General features: G+C 40.0%; 1 protein-coding gene across 8 annotated transcripts in view; it reads left to right on the top strand.

The window, feature by feature from the left end:
- LOC122789971 (muscleblind-like protein 2) overlaps window positions 1-17,164 on the top strand; it is a 938,268-nt gene that overhangs the window by 673,892 nt on the left and 247,212 nt on the right. For all 8 annotated transcript variants that reach the window (XM_044057477.1, XM_044057472.1, XM_044057473.1 and 5 more), the window contains one exon: window positions 8,276-8,476. In XM_044057477.1, coding sequence (XP_043913412.1) covers window positions 8,276-8,476 — 201 coding nt within the window. The remainder of the gene's footprint in view (window positions 1-8,275; window positions 8,477-17,164) is intronic.

The raw sequence follows: 17,164 nt of genomic DNA, 5'->3' as shown, positions 1-17,164 counted from the left end.
TGGAAAAGAAATATGTGAGGTACAGTTGCTTAAGTCCTACTTACTGGTAACAGTAGATGTTTGTAGAACACACTGCCTTACTGGCATTCAGGTAGATTCCCAAAACTTACCTAACCTGGGTGGAGGAAGGGTAAAGGTCAAGGACCCCCTTGAGAATGGTCCTTAAAAGTCTGCTCTGGATCTAAAGAAGGTAGCCAGCTTGTAGTACTTCATAAAGGTGTGGATAAAGGTCCAAGTTTCTGCCTCTAGAGTATATCTAGAGTTCATTCATTTCCAATAATCCACCAAAGAGGAAAAGGCCCAGGTGCAATGCACATTTACCTTGCCTAGATTCACCTTGCTATGATGGGTGTAATAAAGAAACAGTACCAGAAGACAACCAATGTGTAATTGTTAGTTTATAGACAGGTTAATTATTCTTAGTACCTGTGTAAGAAATAAAAAAGCATTTCAGCCTTCTTGAAAGTTCTTTCTGCTAAAGTAGTACCTGAGCGGCTGGTGCACATCCCAGGTAAGAAGTATCCTCTCTCCCTTATTCTTAGGTTCTGGGAAGAACACAAAGAGGTTAGCAGACTGATTATAGAATTCTAAGACCACTTTTGGCATGAAAGAGAGGTTAGTGCATAACACAGCCTCATCTCTGTGGAAAATAATGTAAGGTTATCCCACCATGCGATCTTGCAGCTCAGTGACTCACCTTGCAAATGTCAAAGCAATAAACAAAACCATTTTCCCACAGTAAGAGCTTCAAATCTGCTTGAGCAACAGGTTTAAAAGGTGGTGAGGTCACTTTTTTCAGAACAAAGTTGGGATAGCACAAATGAGAAATGTGCTTTCAGGGGATTTCATAAGGAATATTCCTTTCATGAACTGTTTTACTAAAAAAGAGGAATAAAGAGGGTGACCCAATAGCAGACCAGCAGAGATGGCTGCTAAATGCACTTTAATGGACACATATAATAAGCCTTTCAGAAGTAGCCCAAACAAATGTTTCAAGACCAGAGAGATTTAACCTCAAGAGATAATGTGTTCCAGTTTAGGTATCAACTAGAAAACCTCATCCAGTTGTAAACATAATATTTTCTAGTAGCAGGTTTTCTGGCCTGCTTTAACACCTGCTGTACATCCTCAAGAAACAAGTGCCTAAATGGAGTCAAGATTGAATCATCCAGGTTGTCAGTTACAGATGCTCTAAACTGGATATTTTGTTGCTCTGAGACTGTGTGAGCAAATTCAGAGTGTGGAGAAGTATATGGTTATTGCCCTTGATCAATACCATTAGAAGGGAAAAGCAAGACTGCCTGGGTGAATATGGGGTCACTACATTGATCTTTGACATTTCTTTCTGAATCTTTAGAAATATCGTGTGAATCAGTGGAAAGAATGGAGACGTTTAGAGAAACACTGTCATTCAAGGGAACGAGAATGCGTCTGTTCTCCAAGCAAGGCTGCAAGAATGTCTGGAACAGAATTTCTCCAGCTGTCTGTTTTGAAATAGGTGAGCAGATCTTTTGGAGACATTCCCCACATCTGGAGTTGATCCTGGAATAACACCGCCTTCAGCTGCCACACGTGCAAGTCTGCCAAGGATTTGCTTGATCTGTCTGCCACAATGTTTTGCACTAATGGGCTGTATGATGTCTGTAGAATTAAAGAATGCTGTAAATCAAACACCCTAGCCATCACTGCAATCAGCACAGAGGGTAAGACCTTGTACCCCCTTGTTTGTTGAGGCATCACATCTCTGTGGTGTTGTTCATAACCACAAGAAGTGGACTCGGAGTCCAGAGGTAGTGAAGGAATTTCAAAGCATGAATCACCACCAAACTTTCCTTGATAGTGATGTGTTTCCATGCATCCTCTGGCTTCCAAATGGCTTTTACTTGAACTCCCATTGACTCAGCTCCCCAAGCAAAGACAGATGAATCTGTCTTGACAGATTGCACTGGAACAAGTGGAAGGAAGGAAAGTCCTGTGTTGATACTCAACTGTGTTCTCTACCACTGTAACTCATCTGATGAAGTCCAGCACTGGCAACTGGACTTCCAAAGAATTTAAGTGTTGGATCCAAAATTTCATATATACCATTGAATTTTCCTCATGTGAAAACAGGCCAGTAGTATCATGGATGCCATCAGTTCTGGAATTTTTAGGAATTCTCTTGCCCAGGCAGCATTCCTTCTGAAGAATTCCTGAAACATTGTCTGGTAGGATAGAATCTTATTTTCAGAAAGAAAGGCTATTCTTTTGTCAGTGTCAATTAAGTACCCTAGGAAGACAAGTCTTTGTGAGGTTGTCGGGCATGACTTCCCAAAGTTCAACTTGAACCCTAGCTGGGATAGTAAGGTCAAAACCTTCTTTAGAAATTTCCAAACACCTGGATTCAAACTCTGCACAGATCAGTAAGTCATCCAAGGAAGGAAAAATGTGAATTCTTAGAGTTTGACAGTGAGACACTACTGGAGGAAGGTATTTAATAAACATTTGAGGTGCAGTGGACAGCCAAAAAGGCAATGCAGAGAACTGAAAGTGAGAACCAGACACAACAAATATCATATATTTCCTAACGTAATTAGCCATGGCAATGTAATGATATGTATCCTTCAAGTCCTGGGTCACCATGAAGCAGTGGGCAGCATCTTGAACTTGGGGAGGATAGGTCCAACACCAATCTCCATGACTGCTCTTTTTAGGGAACCAGGAAAATTCTGAAATAGAAACCTGCATTCTCTCTCTGAAGGAGGGAACAGCTGTATGACAACTGAGTCCATCACATGCCAGATTATAGGAGGAAAGAATGAAGTCTGTTGCATTGGATAAAGGGGAACCAGTCTCAATGGAGGAAGATGTTCTTTCCACTGCCACCTGTAACACCTGCCCACAGTGTTAATGCACTCATTTATTGGAAGCCACTGAAGGCCAAGTCACCTTGTTGAGAGCCATCTTTATTAGATTGGGCACCCAGATGGGATCTTGGCAATTACAGGTGCCAAGACTTGGCATAGTTGGATGGGGGAACCTTTTTTGGGAAAGCAACCCCTCTTTTTAGATTTGGTGGAACTGTCTTCCTGTCATTTCTTTTTGCTGCCCTGTTTTTTTCTTTGGCTAGGACTTCTGCTTGTTAGGCCATTGAAAAACCATCCTGCTTATTGGAGAGAAACTTAGGAATATGGAACATTTTAGACATCCATCAGTTTACCTCTGTCATTCCATTGTTTTAAGACCTGATTAGTTGCTGTACCAACCTCGCAGTCGTTATCAAGTGAAGCAGCCATAATCTCATTTTATAAGTCATGGGAAAAGTATTGTCTGTGCTGCCAAGCATGCCTCCTTACCACCCTGATTTGCTGCATTTTTATAAACTATAGCGACCCCCTCCAAAGCACTCTTTAAAACATTAGATACTTGAGAAAAATTGGAAACAATCTCTTTCACATAGTCTTTCTGTTCAGCAGGTAACAATGCAGCAAACTCATCTAAACTATGTATACACTTCAACACAAAGTTCAACATAAAACACTGGTAGTGTGTGAAGCTATCTGTCATTCCCTTTTTTATATATTTACCAAAAGAGCAGTTAAAGTAGGGAATGTGCCTCTTTTTGTTAAATTATGTTATGACTTTTCTTCTGCTCTTCATAACATAACCTTTTTCTCAAATTCTGTGCCTTTCTATACCCAAATATTGTGCATTATGATAAAGAACAGATGAAAAGGTAATGACAGATAGCTTCATGCACCCAGTGAGTAGAAAGAAATATGTGGTCAATGGGACTGCAACCTGTAACATGAAAAATATAATGCATCTCAGCCTGCGTATGGGCTATAACGCTTACTATTTGGGTAAAACTAACTGTAAGCTCAAAGATAGAATATGTATGACATATGTGATGTAAGGAGACAAGTTCAAACCAATGCCTTGTTTAAACACTTAGATATTGCAGGTGAAGGACACTTTTTTTTTACCAATTAGACAGAGGAACTGATTTAGTAACTAGAACAGAACATTTGGAATATAAATGGATTAATGAACTAAATGCTGATACAATACCTAGTTTATATGAAGCAGTAAACTTGAAACCTGTTTTGAAATTATTACATCACCTTATATTATATTAAAGCACCTCTTTGACATGTTGAAGGTGCTCTTGCCAGAAATGGCTGTAGATGGCAATATCATCTAGATAAGCAAGGGAAAACCCTCCTGCTCCTGCTAGGATAGGATCTACCAGCCTATTAGGCCTTTGGGGTCCTGTATCCACCTGGTGCAGCTCCAGGTGGGTGCATGCTGGTTTTCCAGTGAACATGTCCCCAAACTCCTGTAACACTTCTCGGATTTCTCAAACATAGGTAGGAGATAGCTGCTGGGACATTGCTATGCCTTCCACTGAAGTGTCAGTCCAAGCCTCACTGAGGAGATCAGTTACCAGATCTCCTGTGGACTCCTCCTGAAATCCACTGCAAATACCCAGCACAAGGGCCTGCCTAGCCGCCCTATCATGGTAAGGTTTCATCATGTTAACATGGTACAATTTGTGCCCCTGCCTGCTGCATAGCAGTTCTACCATGTACTTAACATCACTGACCTTCCTTACCACCTTGTAGGGTCCCTCCCAAGCTGCCTGCAGCTTGATGTGTCTGTCAGGAATGATAACCATTACCTGCTGCCCTACAGCATACTCTCTAGCTGAGGCATTCCTGTCATACCAGACCTTTTTATGTTGCTGGGCTTCTGCCAGGTTCTCCTGGGCCAAGCCCATGAGTTCCCTGAGTCTTGTCCTGAGGTTTAGGACATATACCACAACAGACTCCTTGTGAGATTTACACTCACCCTCCCACTCATCATGAACTAAATCTAGAGGCCCCCCTCACCCTTTGCCCATGCAACAACTCAAAGGGTGAAAAAAACTGTGGGTTCCTGGAGAACCTCTCTGTAAGCAAACAACAGATGGGGCAATTATTTGTCCCATTCCTTCTTGAACTGGTCTGCAAATGCCCGTAGCATGGACATGAGTGTAGAGTTTAACCTCTCAACAAGACCATTAGTCTGGGGATAGTAGGGGGTGGTCTTCAGGTGCTTTACCCACAGTACTTCCACAGACAAGCCAGCAGGTCTGACATGAAATTGGCACCTCTGTCAGTCAGTATTGTTTTTGGGAAACCTACCCTGCCGAAAATCTCTAACAAAGCATTTGCCACCTTTCCACCTCAATGGAGGACAAAGCCATTGCCTCAGGGTATCTTGTAGCATATTCTACTACTACCACTAAGATGTACATTTTCCCTGTGGAACTTGGGGTACTCAAAGGCCCCACAATATCCATAGCTACCCTCTGAAATGGCTCCTCAGTCACAGGCAAAGGCATCAAAAGTGCTCTCACCTTGTTTCCTGCCTTGCCTACCTTTTGGCAGTGCTCACAGGTCTTGCAGTACCCTTTTTCATCTCTGGAAATTCCAGGCCCATAGACTTTCTGCATAATGCGTCTCTTTGTACATTTTATGCCCATATGACCTGCAAAGAGAATATCATGGGCTATGGCTAGAAGTGTCAGATGGTAGGCTCTAGGCACTACCAGCTGCTGTATTCTCTTACCTTCAAGCCCTCCCTCAAGGGTCCACTCTCTGTACAGTAGCCCTTTGTCCCAGTATACAGATTCCCCCTTCCTTTGAGAATCTGGTACCTCAGTAGCTACTTGCCTCAGGCCTTGTAATGTAGGATCTGAGAGCTGAGCCTATCACAACTCTCGCTTTGTAACCCTTCCCAGCTCCGCTTCCACAGGACGTCTGGCATCCTCTGACAGCGGTGCCTCACTCTCAGCTTGGGTACTACTACTCACCTATGGCTTTTTAGTCATTCCATCCAAGGGGCCATCAGTACCAGCAAGCATCTGTGGCTCACCTTCAGTCTCACTGCTCCAGGGTAGCTCCCTCCCTGAAGTAACCACCTTATCAGTCCTGGCTGCAAGTGTGTGGTCTATCTGGGTCACCCCCAGGCTAACAGACCCACATGCTTGTCTCCAAGCCTGACTGCATGCAACTGCATGAGCACATGTTATTGCATTATCAAAATCATTCCCTATCAGGTCATCTGCAGGATGGTAGTTTGGTACCTGTGATGTCTCAAGACAACCTACTATTGGCATTTTGTCTTTCCCTTCTACTGGCTCCCTCCGTGGACATCTGTATGCCTCATGGCCCCACTGGTTGCATTCAAAACATTTAACCCTAGGTCCTGGATGTGTACCTGGACTAGTGGCTTCCGCTGCTACCGGCAGATTCTGTTGGGGCAGTCTGGGCTGCCCACCATGGTTTTCTTTAGACCCATGATACAGGAAAGTTTGATATAACAGACCCATGAGCAGCACTGGGTGTCCCTTTCCTGTGCAGTGATGCCCTGTTTACTAGGTATAGGTCTCCCTTCTTCCCCAACTCATCTGATGTAGCACATTGTCTATCAGCTAACCAGATCCTCATGTCCTCAGACAAAGTGCTAAGGGCTGCCAGCCCTTTAAAAGTGGTGACCTGACATCCACTCACCCACCTCTAAAAATAAGTGCTTAGTTCAGCAACATATTCACACGCACTTTCATCTGCCTTGCGTCTACGCTCACAAAACGTTTTCCTATAAGCTTCAGGTGTTAGCTTAAAAAATTCTAACAAACAATTCTTAACAGCGGTATAATCAAAAAATTCACAATCAGGTAATTTAGACAGCAAAGTTGCAACTTTACCATGGAGTAAGGGGGGTCAGGAACTGTACCCAGAGCCTTTGGTCAACATCGTACTGTTTACATACCCTCTCAAACATATGAATGAAACTATCAAAACTATCCCCCTCTGTAAACTGAAGAAGAAATTTACTGACCTTTTGTGCTTCTGGGGTCCGGTTACTCCCTTCCCCATTACCTCTATGACTCTGGCAAAGAGTCAGCTTTTCGTGCCGCCTCTGCCTCTCCTCCTCAATTTCCAGAAGTAGCAGTTTCTCATTCTTCTCAGCCTATAGACATCTCAGTCTCTCTGCTGCTTCTGTTTCCAAACATCTATCCTCCAACTCTAGTCTCTTTAGCTCCAGATGGATTTTTAAGTCCTCTGCAAAAAATTGAGCTGTCCATTCTCAGAGTGTTGTACATCTCCACAGTCAGTCTGATCATCCTCCTGGTTGCCGTTCTCTGATGCAGCTGTAACCAAAGCTGCAGTCATGTCTGCTTTAGTTTCCCAGGCTCAAAAACCATTTGTTTGTAGTCTTGCACCTGGTAGGAAACCACAGCAATAAAGGGCGCTTCACATCTAAAACCTAGTAATTAACTAGAAATAATTATTTAGTCCAGACATCATGTCTCTGAGCTTGAGATCAAGCAGTCACAAAATGCTTCACTTATCAGCTTTCTTCCATAAGGTGCGCTGTGGTTACATTTTTGAAGCTCAGAACATATAACACAGTTTTCATATATTTAGTTTTCTTACAGTAGTAAAAACATGCCTGTGGATTATATTAATATTTACAATGACATAGAATTATTTACAAAATTCTGTCTAGCTAGGCTGGCGGCCTTCACAACAAAGATCAACACAAAAATGTAATTCTCCATACACTATAGGCTACATATATAAGGTTAAAAAAGCATTCCTATTAAAAAAACTACAAAGGTATTATAGGCTGGTAACACTGTAGAAGGTTTCCGTTAATTCATTTAAGACTAATTGAATGAATCCATAGCTTCTAAAGGGTCTGCTTACATATAAATAGCACAGTTTAGCAGCTGATTGTATCATGCTGTTGTACTGCCATGTTAAAATGAGATAAGTTTTGTACTTGATTGAAAAGGTTTGCTCTATAAGTTTGCTGAGTTGCTGCTACACTTCTACGAGAAAATGTTGACTACTTCAGAAGCCCAGTGTAATGTGTTTGCAAATGCAAGTTAGTTTCACGCACATTTTTTAAACTGATATTCTGTTTAGCTTTAGTTTCATTTTACCTGACAGCATCCTAGATAAACTAATCCTCCATTTTTATCATTAAATAAAATGCAAGACCCAGCAAAACCCATCATACTGGCAAGAATGTTTGGCAGAATTTGGCATAATATATTTTACAGTCTGTTAACTTTATGTATTATTTTATTCCTAATTTACAGCAACAAAAACAGTTGTGTGGCATTGACTTACAACATTTTATTTTATGATGTTATGATGTCTTTTTCAGTACCTTCTACAGAAGATCTGATTAGTCACTCATTACTGTATTAAAACTTTTTTTCATAAAATTTCATTTGCAGACTACATTTCCTGTGACTCCATCCCTAGCAACCAATCCTACAGTGGCATTCAGTCCATACTTGAGTCATGTTTCCCCTGGAGTGGGTTTGGTTCCTGCAGAGCTTTTACCAAATACGCCTGTCCTGATGTCCAGCAGTCCTAGTGTTACAGTACATGGGAGCTCTGCTGGACAGAAACTTCTGCGCACAGATAAATTAGAGGTAAGTTGGATCCTGTGGTTTGATTTTAAAATGCCATTAAGGTGTTTTTAGCTTTAATGTCAATGTAGTCAATGTAACGTTCTTATATTTAAAACCTGCAATTTAAGGCATCAGTTAGAAACCATTATAGAATACTGTGGTTCCTTCTGCATGTACAATTTCTCCCAAGTAATGAAACTTGAACACATACAAAGAATATATACCCGATACATAGATATACTAGATAGATTGTAGGAATTGGATACCACGGTTATGGGGAAAGATCAAAGTGTTTTTTGTTTTCTGTTGGATATAGACTACTGTGAGGCAGTTTAATGAAGATATACGAATAAGTATGCAAATCATGCAGCAACATTAGCTGTCAGCTTTTTACAGCACAAATATTCAACAAGAAATCACATTTTTTGTCTCATAACTACAGTCTTGGTTTCTAGTTCAGGATTCTTTTCCTTATTCTAATATGTTTAATCTTCAGAACAGGCGTCTTTTGCATGAGAAGTGCTGGATCTTTTAAGTTTATAAAAATATGTAGATACCCTGTTTGAAAGTAGAGTTTCTGAGCCAGGTTTCTCATGCAAAAGACTCTTAAATGGCCTAAGTGGGCCGTATACAATAATGAATGCTTAACATTGAATGCATGAATCTGTGCAGACATAATATTAAATTACTCCCTGTTAGTAGTCGTAGAATGCTTCCTCCAAAATATATTTTTAACCATTTCAGATATTTTAAATACTGTGTATTTTCCATATGTTGTGTGTTTCTTAGATTTTGTCATAATTGTCTTCATGATTATAAGCATTTTTTACCTAATTTGCTATGTGCAGAGCTGTCTATGTGGTTTTGATAGGTCAGCACTTTAAGCTTCAAACTTCGTATGTGTCACCTATGTTCTGCAGTCTGTGAATAAAAAGTACAATCATGTAGGTACCTTACCATAATGGTAGATGTTCAAACAGATCACTGTTGCAGTATTCCTAACATCTGGGACTTTTTCCACAAAGTCCCAGTCTGTCTAGCCAGCCATCTAAACCTCATGATTCTACTTGTATGAACCATATGTCCACCCTAGGCATGTAGCAGCATGCTGATATGAGGCGCGCATGGCTACACTATTTTTGGAGCATTCTTTTCCTGCTAGAAAATGAGATTGATCTGGGCATAAGAATAACTTCTTAATGAAAGGCCAGAACTCTGAGATAGACTATTAAAGAAAGAGTGAATTTTGAGAACACAACAAGTTTCAGGATGGTGGAAGGAAAGAATTTAGTGAATACCTCACCCCTGCCACAGCATAATACTTCCAATGTATACCTCCAGAGAGGATGGAGGAAGATTATAGGTACTGCAACAGTGATCTAACTGAGCATATACCATTGTGATAAGTTACCTACACAAGTGTGTACTATGTCCTTCATTAGATCAGTGTTCCAGTACTCTTAATGTCTGGTATGACTCTGAGTGCTTATTCAAAACTGGTGAAGGAGAGGGTCCACCTTACAAATTTAGTATGCCATGATGGACAGTCTTAGGAAATTCAGTTCGTGTTGTAGACAAGAACATCCAGTTTGTAATATTAGTGAGCTTGGAGACTGTAGACCAAGTGTCTGCTTCAAGAATGGCGTTGAAGTCTACCCCTTGCATGAAAGTCATTAAAGTAGCTGCTGTTTTCATAGAGTGGGCCTTAACTGCTCCTTTTAACTGTTTGCAATGACTTGTATAACAAAGAAGAATTGCATTGCAGATCAATTTGGAAATAGTTTGTTTAGACATGCTGGCAATTCTATTTTTTCCAGCAAAAGACACAAACAGTTGGTCATATTTCTTTAGGTATTCTGCCTTTTTTAATTAAAATCTGAGAAGTTTAAGAATTCCTAACAAATGATGAATTCTTCCTCCCTTGTTTTGATTTGTTTTGAAGGTTTAGAAAAAAAAGAAGTCACTGGATATTCTGATTAAGAGTGCATTCATAAACCAAAAGACCAGGGATGCACAATAGAGTCTGTAACTCAGAAAGTCTTCTAGCTAACTTTAAGCCTACTAGCAATGCAGTTTTCAAGGTCAAAATCTTCAATGAAGGATTGGCAGCTGTCTCGTAGTGAGGAACAGTTAGCTTTTCTAATATTTAGTTGAAGTTCAGAGAAGGAGGAGCAACTCTTTTTCTTTGAAGTTTAATGTGTAGAATGCCCCTGAGAAACAGTATGACCTGATTAGTGTTAGACAAAGGAAGATCCGATGACAAAACAAGCAGAAGAAGCTGAAGGGTGTATCTTGGTAGATATGTGTGATAAGCTAGATCTAAGCAACTCACATGGATATTGAAGAACCAGGGGCACCTCTGTTGCATTGGGGTCTTCTATTTTGTCACCAGACTGAAAATCTTTTCTACTTGGAAATATAAGATTTTTTTTCGGGTGTTAATTTTTCTAGCCTCTCTAAAAATTTGCAGCACATCTTTAGACGATGGCTGTCTGAAAGAAATTAGAATCCCATTGTCATGGTCCGTAGATTGGGATGTGTTAATGAGCCTTTGTCCTAAATATGCAACTCCACCAAGACTGGAAATTACCCTTGGTCATTTAATAGAGAAATACAAACAGATGTATTGAACTAAAAGGGATTCGGAAGGAGAATCCTCCTTTTGCCTCTTTGTATCTTTTGCATTACTTTGGGAATCAGAGGATAAGGTAGAAAAGTCATTCAGAAAGATCTCAGTCCAAGAAATGTAGAAGGCCATCTGTTGCTGTTGCTTGTTTGTAAGGAGATCTGGAGTTATATAGACTCAGTTGCTTGTTTTGTTATGGTGCAAACATGTCTATTTCAGGTACTCCAGACTGATGGATGAGGTACAAGATGTCCTCTCTGCGTAACATCCATTTGTGAGGGTCTGTCCTGGGCCTGGTTAGAGAATCTGCCACTGTATTCAGATGGGAAGGTAATGCAGACTGCTTGTAAAAAGAGATTGTGTTAAATGGCCATTTCCTAAGCTGTCAAGGCTAACTTCCAAATGGGGTAACACTTTGTCCTGCCTTGTTTGTTTATGACACATAACTAAGGTAATTTTGGGTATGACATATGGAGTATCTCATTTCTAGAGTTGGTAAAGGGTTTTGAAACCATTGTATAGGGCTATCATCAGTTTGGCATCAATGTGATTTTTTTGTGCAAGGGATTCATTAGCCCTGAAATTCAGTTTCTCAGGAGTCCATTCCCTATGCAAACTTGGAAGCATCTTTCTCAATGGCTCTGCACTGGCTGAGACTGACTCCCAGATTAGAGTTTACCTGTTTGGCACACCAGAGTAAGTCCTGAACTAGACAAATAATAATTGGAACTTGTTGTTTGAGAGAGCTATGGTGCTGAATACACACTGACATTAGATACCTCTGTATTTTCCTCATATGGAGACTGGTATGAGGAACCATGAGCTTAGCTGAAACATTAAACTCCAGAGCTTCTATAAATTCTTTATCCGTGGCAGACTTAATTTTTGCCAGATTTAGAAAATAGCTTTTGCACGCTCTTGTTTCATCTGGATGGAAAAACGCTATCTGTAAAGTAGTGACTATTAGACAAACTAGTATGACTACTCCTGAGGAAGGGATTAGAGAAGATATCTGTAGATTAATAGTGAATCCTAGATTCTGAAGAAGGTTCAAAGAGAATCCCAAAGCATTTAGTAACACTGAACTGGAAGTTGCTTGAATTAGTCAGTTGTCTGGGTAAGGATAGATGTGAATTCCTCGGAGCCTGCAGAAGCCTATGACCAGATGTGGGCACTTTGCGAATACACTTGGTGCTGTTGAAAGCACAAAGGACAAAGAAGTAAACTGACAGTGCAAGCCCAAGACAGAGAACCCTAAATATTTTCTGTACCTCTTGTGAATACAAATGTGTATCTTTTAAATGCGGAGTAATTAATGAAGTATCTTTGTGTAGAAGAGGCATAAGAATTTGGAAGTTGAGTATTTTGAAGCAATGAACCTTCGAAAAGGTGTTTAGTCTAGCTAGATGTAGAATCCTTCTCCAGTCTGCTTTTTTTTCTGATGACTAGCAATAGTCTCAAATGAAATACCTTCCCTGATACATGTTGGGGCACTTCTTCTGTCACCCCTCATAGAGGGAAGTTTGATATAATAGAGGGCGTAAGGATTTTTCCTGATCACTGAGGACATGAGGAATATCTGAGAGGGATGGTTTGGAATCCCATTGAAGTTTATAACTTTTTCTTATGATGGCTAAACAACCAGAATCTGAAATTATTGTTTCACCTAATCAGATGTAAAGAGAAAGTTTGCTGGCAAATCTGGGGACAAGGAATAACTCCCCAGTTTAAAGAAGAGGAAAAGCAAGGTGGGTTTTGAAAAGGGATAGTCAGGGCTGATCTCTGTTACGGTTATGGTCCTGGAACCCACTCGGAGTGTCTTTTTGTTTCTTAGATTGGCATTTAAAGTTTTAATTTAAACTCAAGGTTAGGAATTTCAGTAATCTTCAGAACTATATTGTCTAACATGGTTAAAAGGAATTTAGTTATACATACCTTAGAATTAACAATCCTAAATGACAAAGGTGCAGAAGTATAAATATTTTTACCAAACCTGTCAAGGGATCTGCTCTCTTTATCATTAGGAAGAGACTTGGTAGCAGGAAATACTTTACCCCTTTCTCCAGGTCCACAGAAATAACTGTAGGGGAAGCAAGAGGGTTTTATAAAGATATTTGTTTGAATTCTGTATGCCCCAAACTCTATCAGGCCTTTTAGGTTCCAAAGATTGGAAATCTGGGTTAAAGAATTAGCCAAGAAGGCATCTTCTAAGGCTCAAAGCACTTGGGAATAGCCACACGTTTAGGAACATCCATATGGAGGTCAAAATTTCTCTTTTGAGTATTAGAAATTTTTCTTCCTTGCCATTTAAAAAAAAATTCTTCATCTTTGATATCCATCCATCCAGAACCCCTTTTCCAATTTTTGCACATGGGGTCAATGTGTCACTTCAGCAGTGACAATAATCTAGATCCATGGTTTATACTACTGGGTGGCTAGCCCTGCTATGGTAGTTCTTCTACACTACACACTCACACACATACTCACACCTATGGCCAGTTTACACAGTCCAATCCACCTACTGCATATCTCTGGAGTGAAGGAGGAAACTGGAGCATGTGGAGGAAACCTGTGTGAACAAAGGGAGGACATGCAGACTCTGCACAGAAGGCACTCACCAGAAGAAATGTCCTTATTATGAGAGTCAGAAGAAAGAGTGCCTTCCACATCTGACTCATAGTCAGAAGGAGAGGGGTCTTAGTCACCTCTTAAATATGGAAAAGAATCTTTTTTTTTTTTACAGGAACCAGAGAAGTAGCTTATCCTAGCTTTAAGGCCTGAATAGCCTTTAACAGTCATTGAGCCAAAAAACAGTCATCTTCAGAGGTTTGAGGAAGAGATTTACTAGAAGAAATTTGCATAGTAGTAAAATAAGTGGAAATGTGTTTTGTCTTCTGCTGTTTTTTTACTTGGGATATTTGCCTAAATTTTAGATGCTGAAAGAAAGACCTCTATTCTAAAAACTTCAGTCTCTTCTCTTATGAGAACTTGAAGAACATGTCCTTCACCATATCGTACAATCGCTCTTGGTTTGAGAGAAATTGTCTTCAGATGGCCAGTTGAAGAAGGGCAGTCAGCAGCAGCAGTGGATGTGCCTCGATCCCTGAACATAATACCCTCCACAGGGACAATGCTAGAGACCCTGGAAGATGCTGAAGTATGGTCCATTGTTAGGGTAGAGATGCTGCAAAATACCTCACCAGGTCCGTCCATTTCTGACCAAGAACAGGAGACTGGAGTACATTCTGAGTCATCCACATCTTTTGGTTCTTAATTCCATTGCTTCATTTTAGCTGGAAGGTCAAATGCCAAAGAAGAAGAAGAAGAAAAATTAGATGACAAAGCTGCATGTTCTGGCAGCAATAATCTCTTATTTTCCAGATATCAGCTAAGGGTCCATAGGCAACTTCTAAATGCTTTGGCTGCAAAAATCTGAAAGGACTTAACACTGAATTCTGCCTCAAGACAAAATAAAAAGCTAGTGTGGTAGTCTTAATAAAGTACTTGTCTGCCACAATCGCACTTCCCTTTTTGACACAGACATGAGAGACAAAATTATAAACCATATAATATAGGAAGAAAGAATCTTATGAGCCTGTATCCAAATGAATGGAGAAGCTGCTTGCATGCTGAAGGATGTCTGCACAGAAGAACAGGACAAGAATGTTGTGAGAATGGTGCAGTAATAGATGCCTTTCATACATATTTCATGTGCCTAGGGTGAGTGTGCAGCTTGTGGAGGAAGGATCCTGAGCTTTAAAGGGATGGATAGATGGGCAGAACCTTTGTGGAAAAGGTCCCAGTTATTAAGGGTACTGCAACAGTGATCTAATCAAGAATATCTGCAGTGAATGATACAGATAAAAATAAAGCAAATTAAAACTCATTGCTGAGCACAGTCCTGAGTACAGTACTTTTCACAAATGTATGTAGACGATCGGAATATATTTGTTGTATACACAAAAAAAGATGAATCTGTGCAGTCAGGTCTCTCACCCCCTGCTGCAAGTTCACTTTGTAATTACAGCTAGGCGCTGTTCATCAGCTTGGGTACGTGTGTAAGATAGTACAGCTTCTGTAGATAAAAATGAAGATCTACTCTCTGAGATACTGATTTTCATTTTTCTTGGAGAAAAAACAGAAAAAGTCTGGAAAATGGACTTGTCTGATCACTGAAGAAATATGGGACTTCATTGAGTCTGTCACGTTGCAGGGTTTGTTCTGGACCTTACATGTCAGCAGGTTGTAAATCATATTGCTGCACACATACATTCAGTGATTGGAAAGCCATGGCCTGTTAAAACCAGAAAAAAACATGCTTTGTGAGGAATGCAAGTCCCTGCAGCTCATTGCTTTTATATACTAACTCTGCAATGTCACACCCTTAGAGAAAAGAGCATATCCCATCCCTAAGGTTTATTCTTGCCATTTACTAACACTGAGCATTTTGATAGCCTTATATTCCAAACCTTAATAAAATATGAGCTCCCAATTCACAGCCTCACAAGCATCTCCCCGATTTAGTTGGTAACCTTCTTGCACAGATGTCAGATATTCACTCCTCAAGAATTAGCAACAGTATATCTGTTATCTGTGCATCCTTGTATACTCAACCAAACAAAATTTTCATCACTAAAAGAGAGTCTACTAATTCTCTGTACAAAATTAATCATTTAATGCGTGAAAATTGTATCTAACAACTACATGTCTAATTTCTATAATTTAAGCTAATGAAACTGGAATTTCTGTTTTTTTTTTTTTTTAACTCTTAGTGTCTTTGTCTGTTGATCCACGGTGGTGGTGCTGCGGTAGTGTTGTCGCCTCACAGTAAGACGCTGTCCGGTTCGATTCTCAGCTAGAGCGTCTTCTGCGTGGAGACATGTGTGAATGGGCATACCTTCGTTCAAGGTTGTGCGTCAGGGCTGGTAACTCGGCACGTAAAAATCAACTACCAATCATTAGCGGACTGGAGTTCCGCTGTGGCGACCCCTAACCGGAAAAAGTCGAAAGACACAACAAGTGTCTTTGTCTGTTGCCTGAAACATGACTCCCACTTTCAGATTTTTTTCCAATTAAAATATGCTAGTGAAAATGTTTTTTTTCTTAGTTGTGCAAAGCCAAGATGATTTAGGATAACTCTGAATTATGCCCAAGACACGTGATTTCTACAGTTTGCCAAAATTAAAGCTTTCTAGTGCTTTGGGGTAGTTTAGTAAATAAACATGGTTACACCTCAGACTGTTCTACTGTAACTGAAGTCTTTCACCCATTTAATTCAGACAGAGTTACCTCCTTACTGAATATGCTTTTGAAATGCTATGTTTCAGTTCATATTTCTATTTTCTGATAGCTAAAAATTTTCTGCTTGGACAGTGTCCTATGGTCAGAACGAAATACATACAGGATGAATGAATTTTACGTAGCTATGCCTATGCAATGAACATTTGCCAGTGTTGTTTGACCCAGTCATGGTGTATAAAACAAATAGTTTTCGAATTGTTGGTATCTCTGAGTGGAGTTTGACTCATACGGGGCTTCAGCTTCAGACATTTCCTAGAACAGACCTCTTGTGTGTATACAGTGTCGCATATTTTCTTTACTTACCAGTATGACCCTATGGATCCATGGGGCCTAGTTTTCTGTACCGACACATAGTTACACACAATTATTTCTTCAACTTATATCAGTGAGCATTACACACACAATTATGAAACTAAATTTTTATGGTGTCTTTTAAAACTGAGATTAAGACCATGAAGACTATGGAGTATCTATTTATTTTATTACAAAAATAGAAATGCGTTATGTGCTTTCTGCTTTTAAAAGGAAATCAAGCATGGGAGTTAATGGTTTTCTTGAACAGTTCAGCTATAAATTTAAGGTACATGTACCTCCATTCTTACATCCTTTATTCTCCTTTTCACTGATATGTTGTTATGCATCATGTCATTGGAAACTTGCAGAAATAGTAACTGTAAAGGTGGTGAGCAAAAAAAAAATTAATTGCTGTTTAACATTTGTAGTTGGAAGTTACTTTAGCTGGTTGTGCACCGAAATAACAGGAATCACTTTAGATAGTCTGG

This window comes from Protopterus annectens, chromosome 15.part0 (assembly GCF_019279795.1).
Source record: "Protopterus annectens isolate FY-2018-M chromosome 15.part0, PAN1.0, whole genome shotgun sequence".
Classification (NCBI taxonomy): domain Eukaryota; kingdom Metazoa; phylum Chordata; order Ceratodontiformes; family Protopteridae; genus Protopterus; species Protopterus annectens.
The sequence above is the reverse complement of the archived record's forward strand: the minus strand, read 5'-3'. Positions and strand labels throughout refer to the sequence as shown.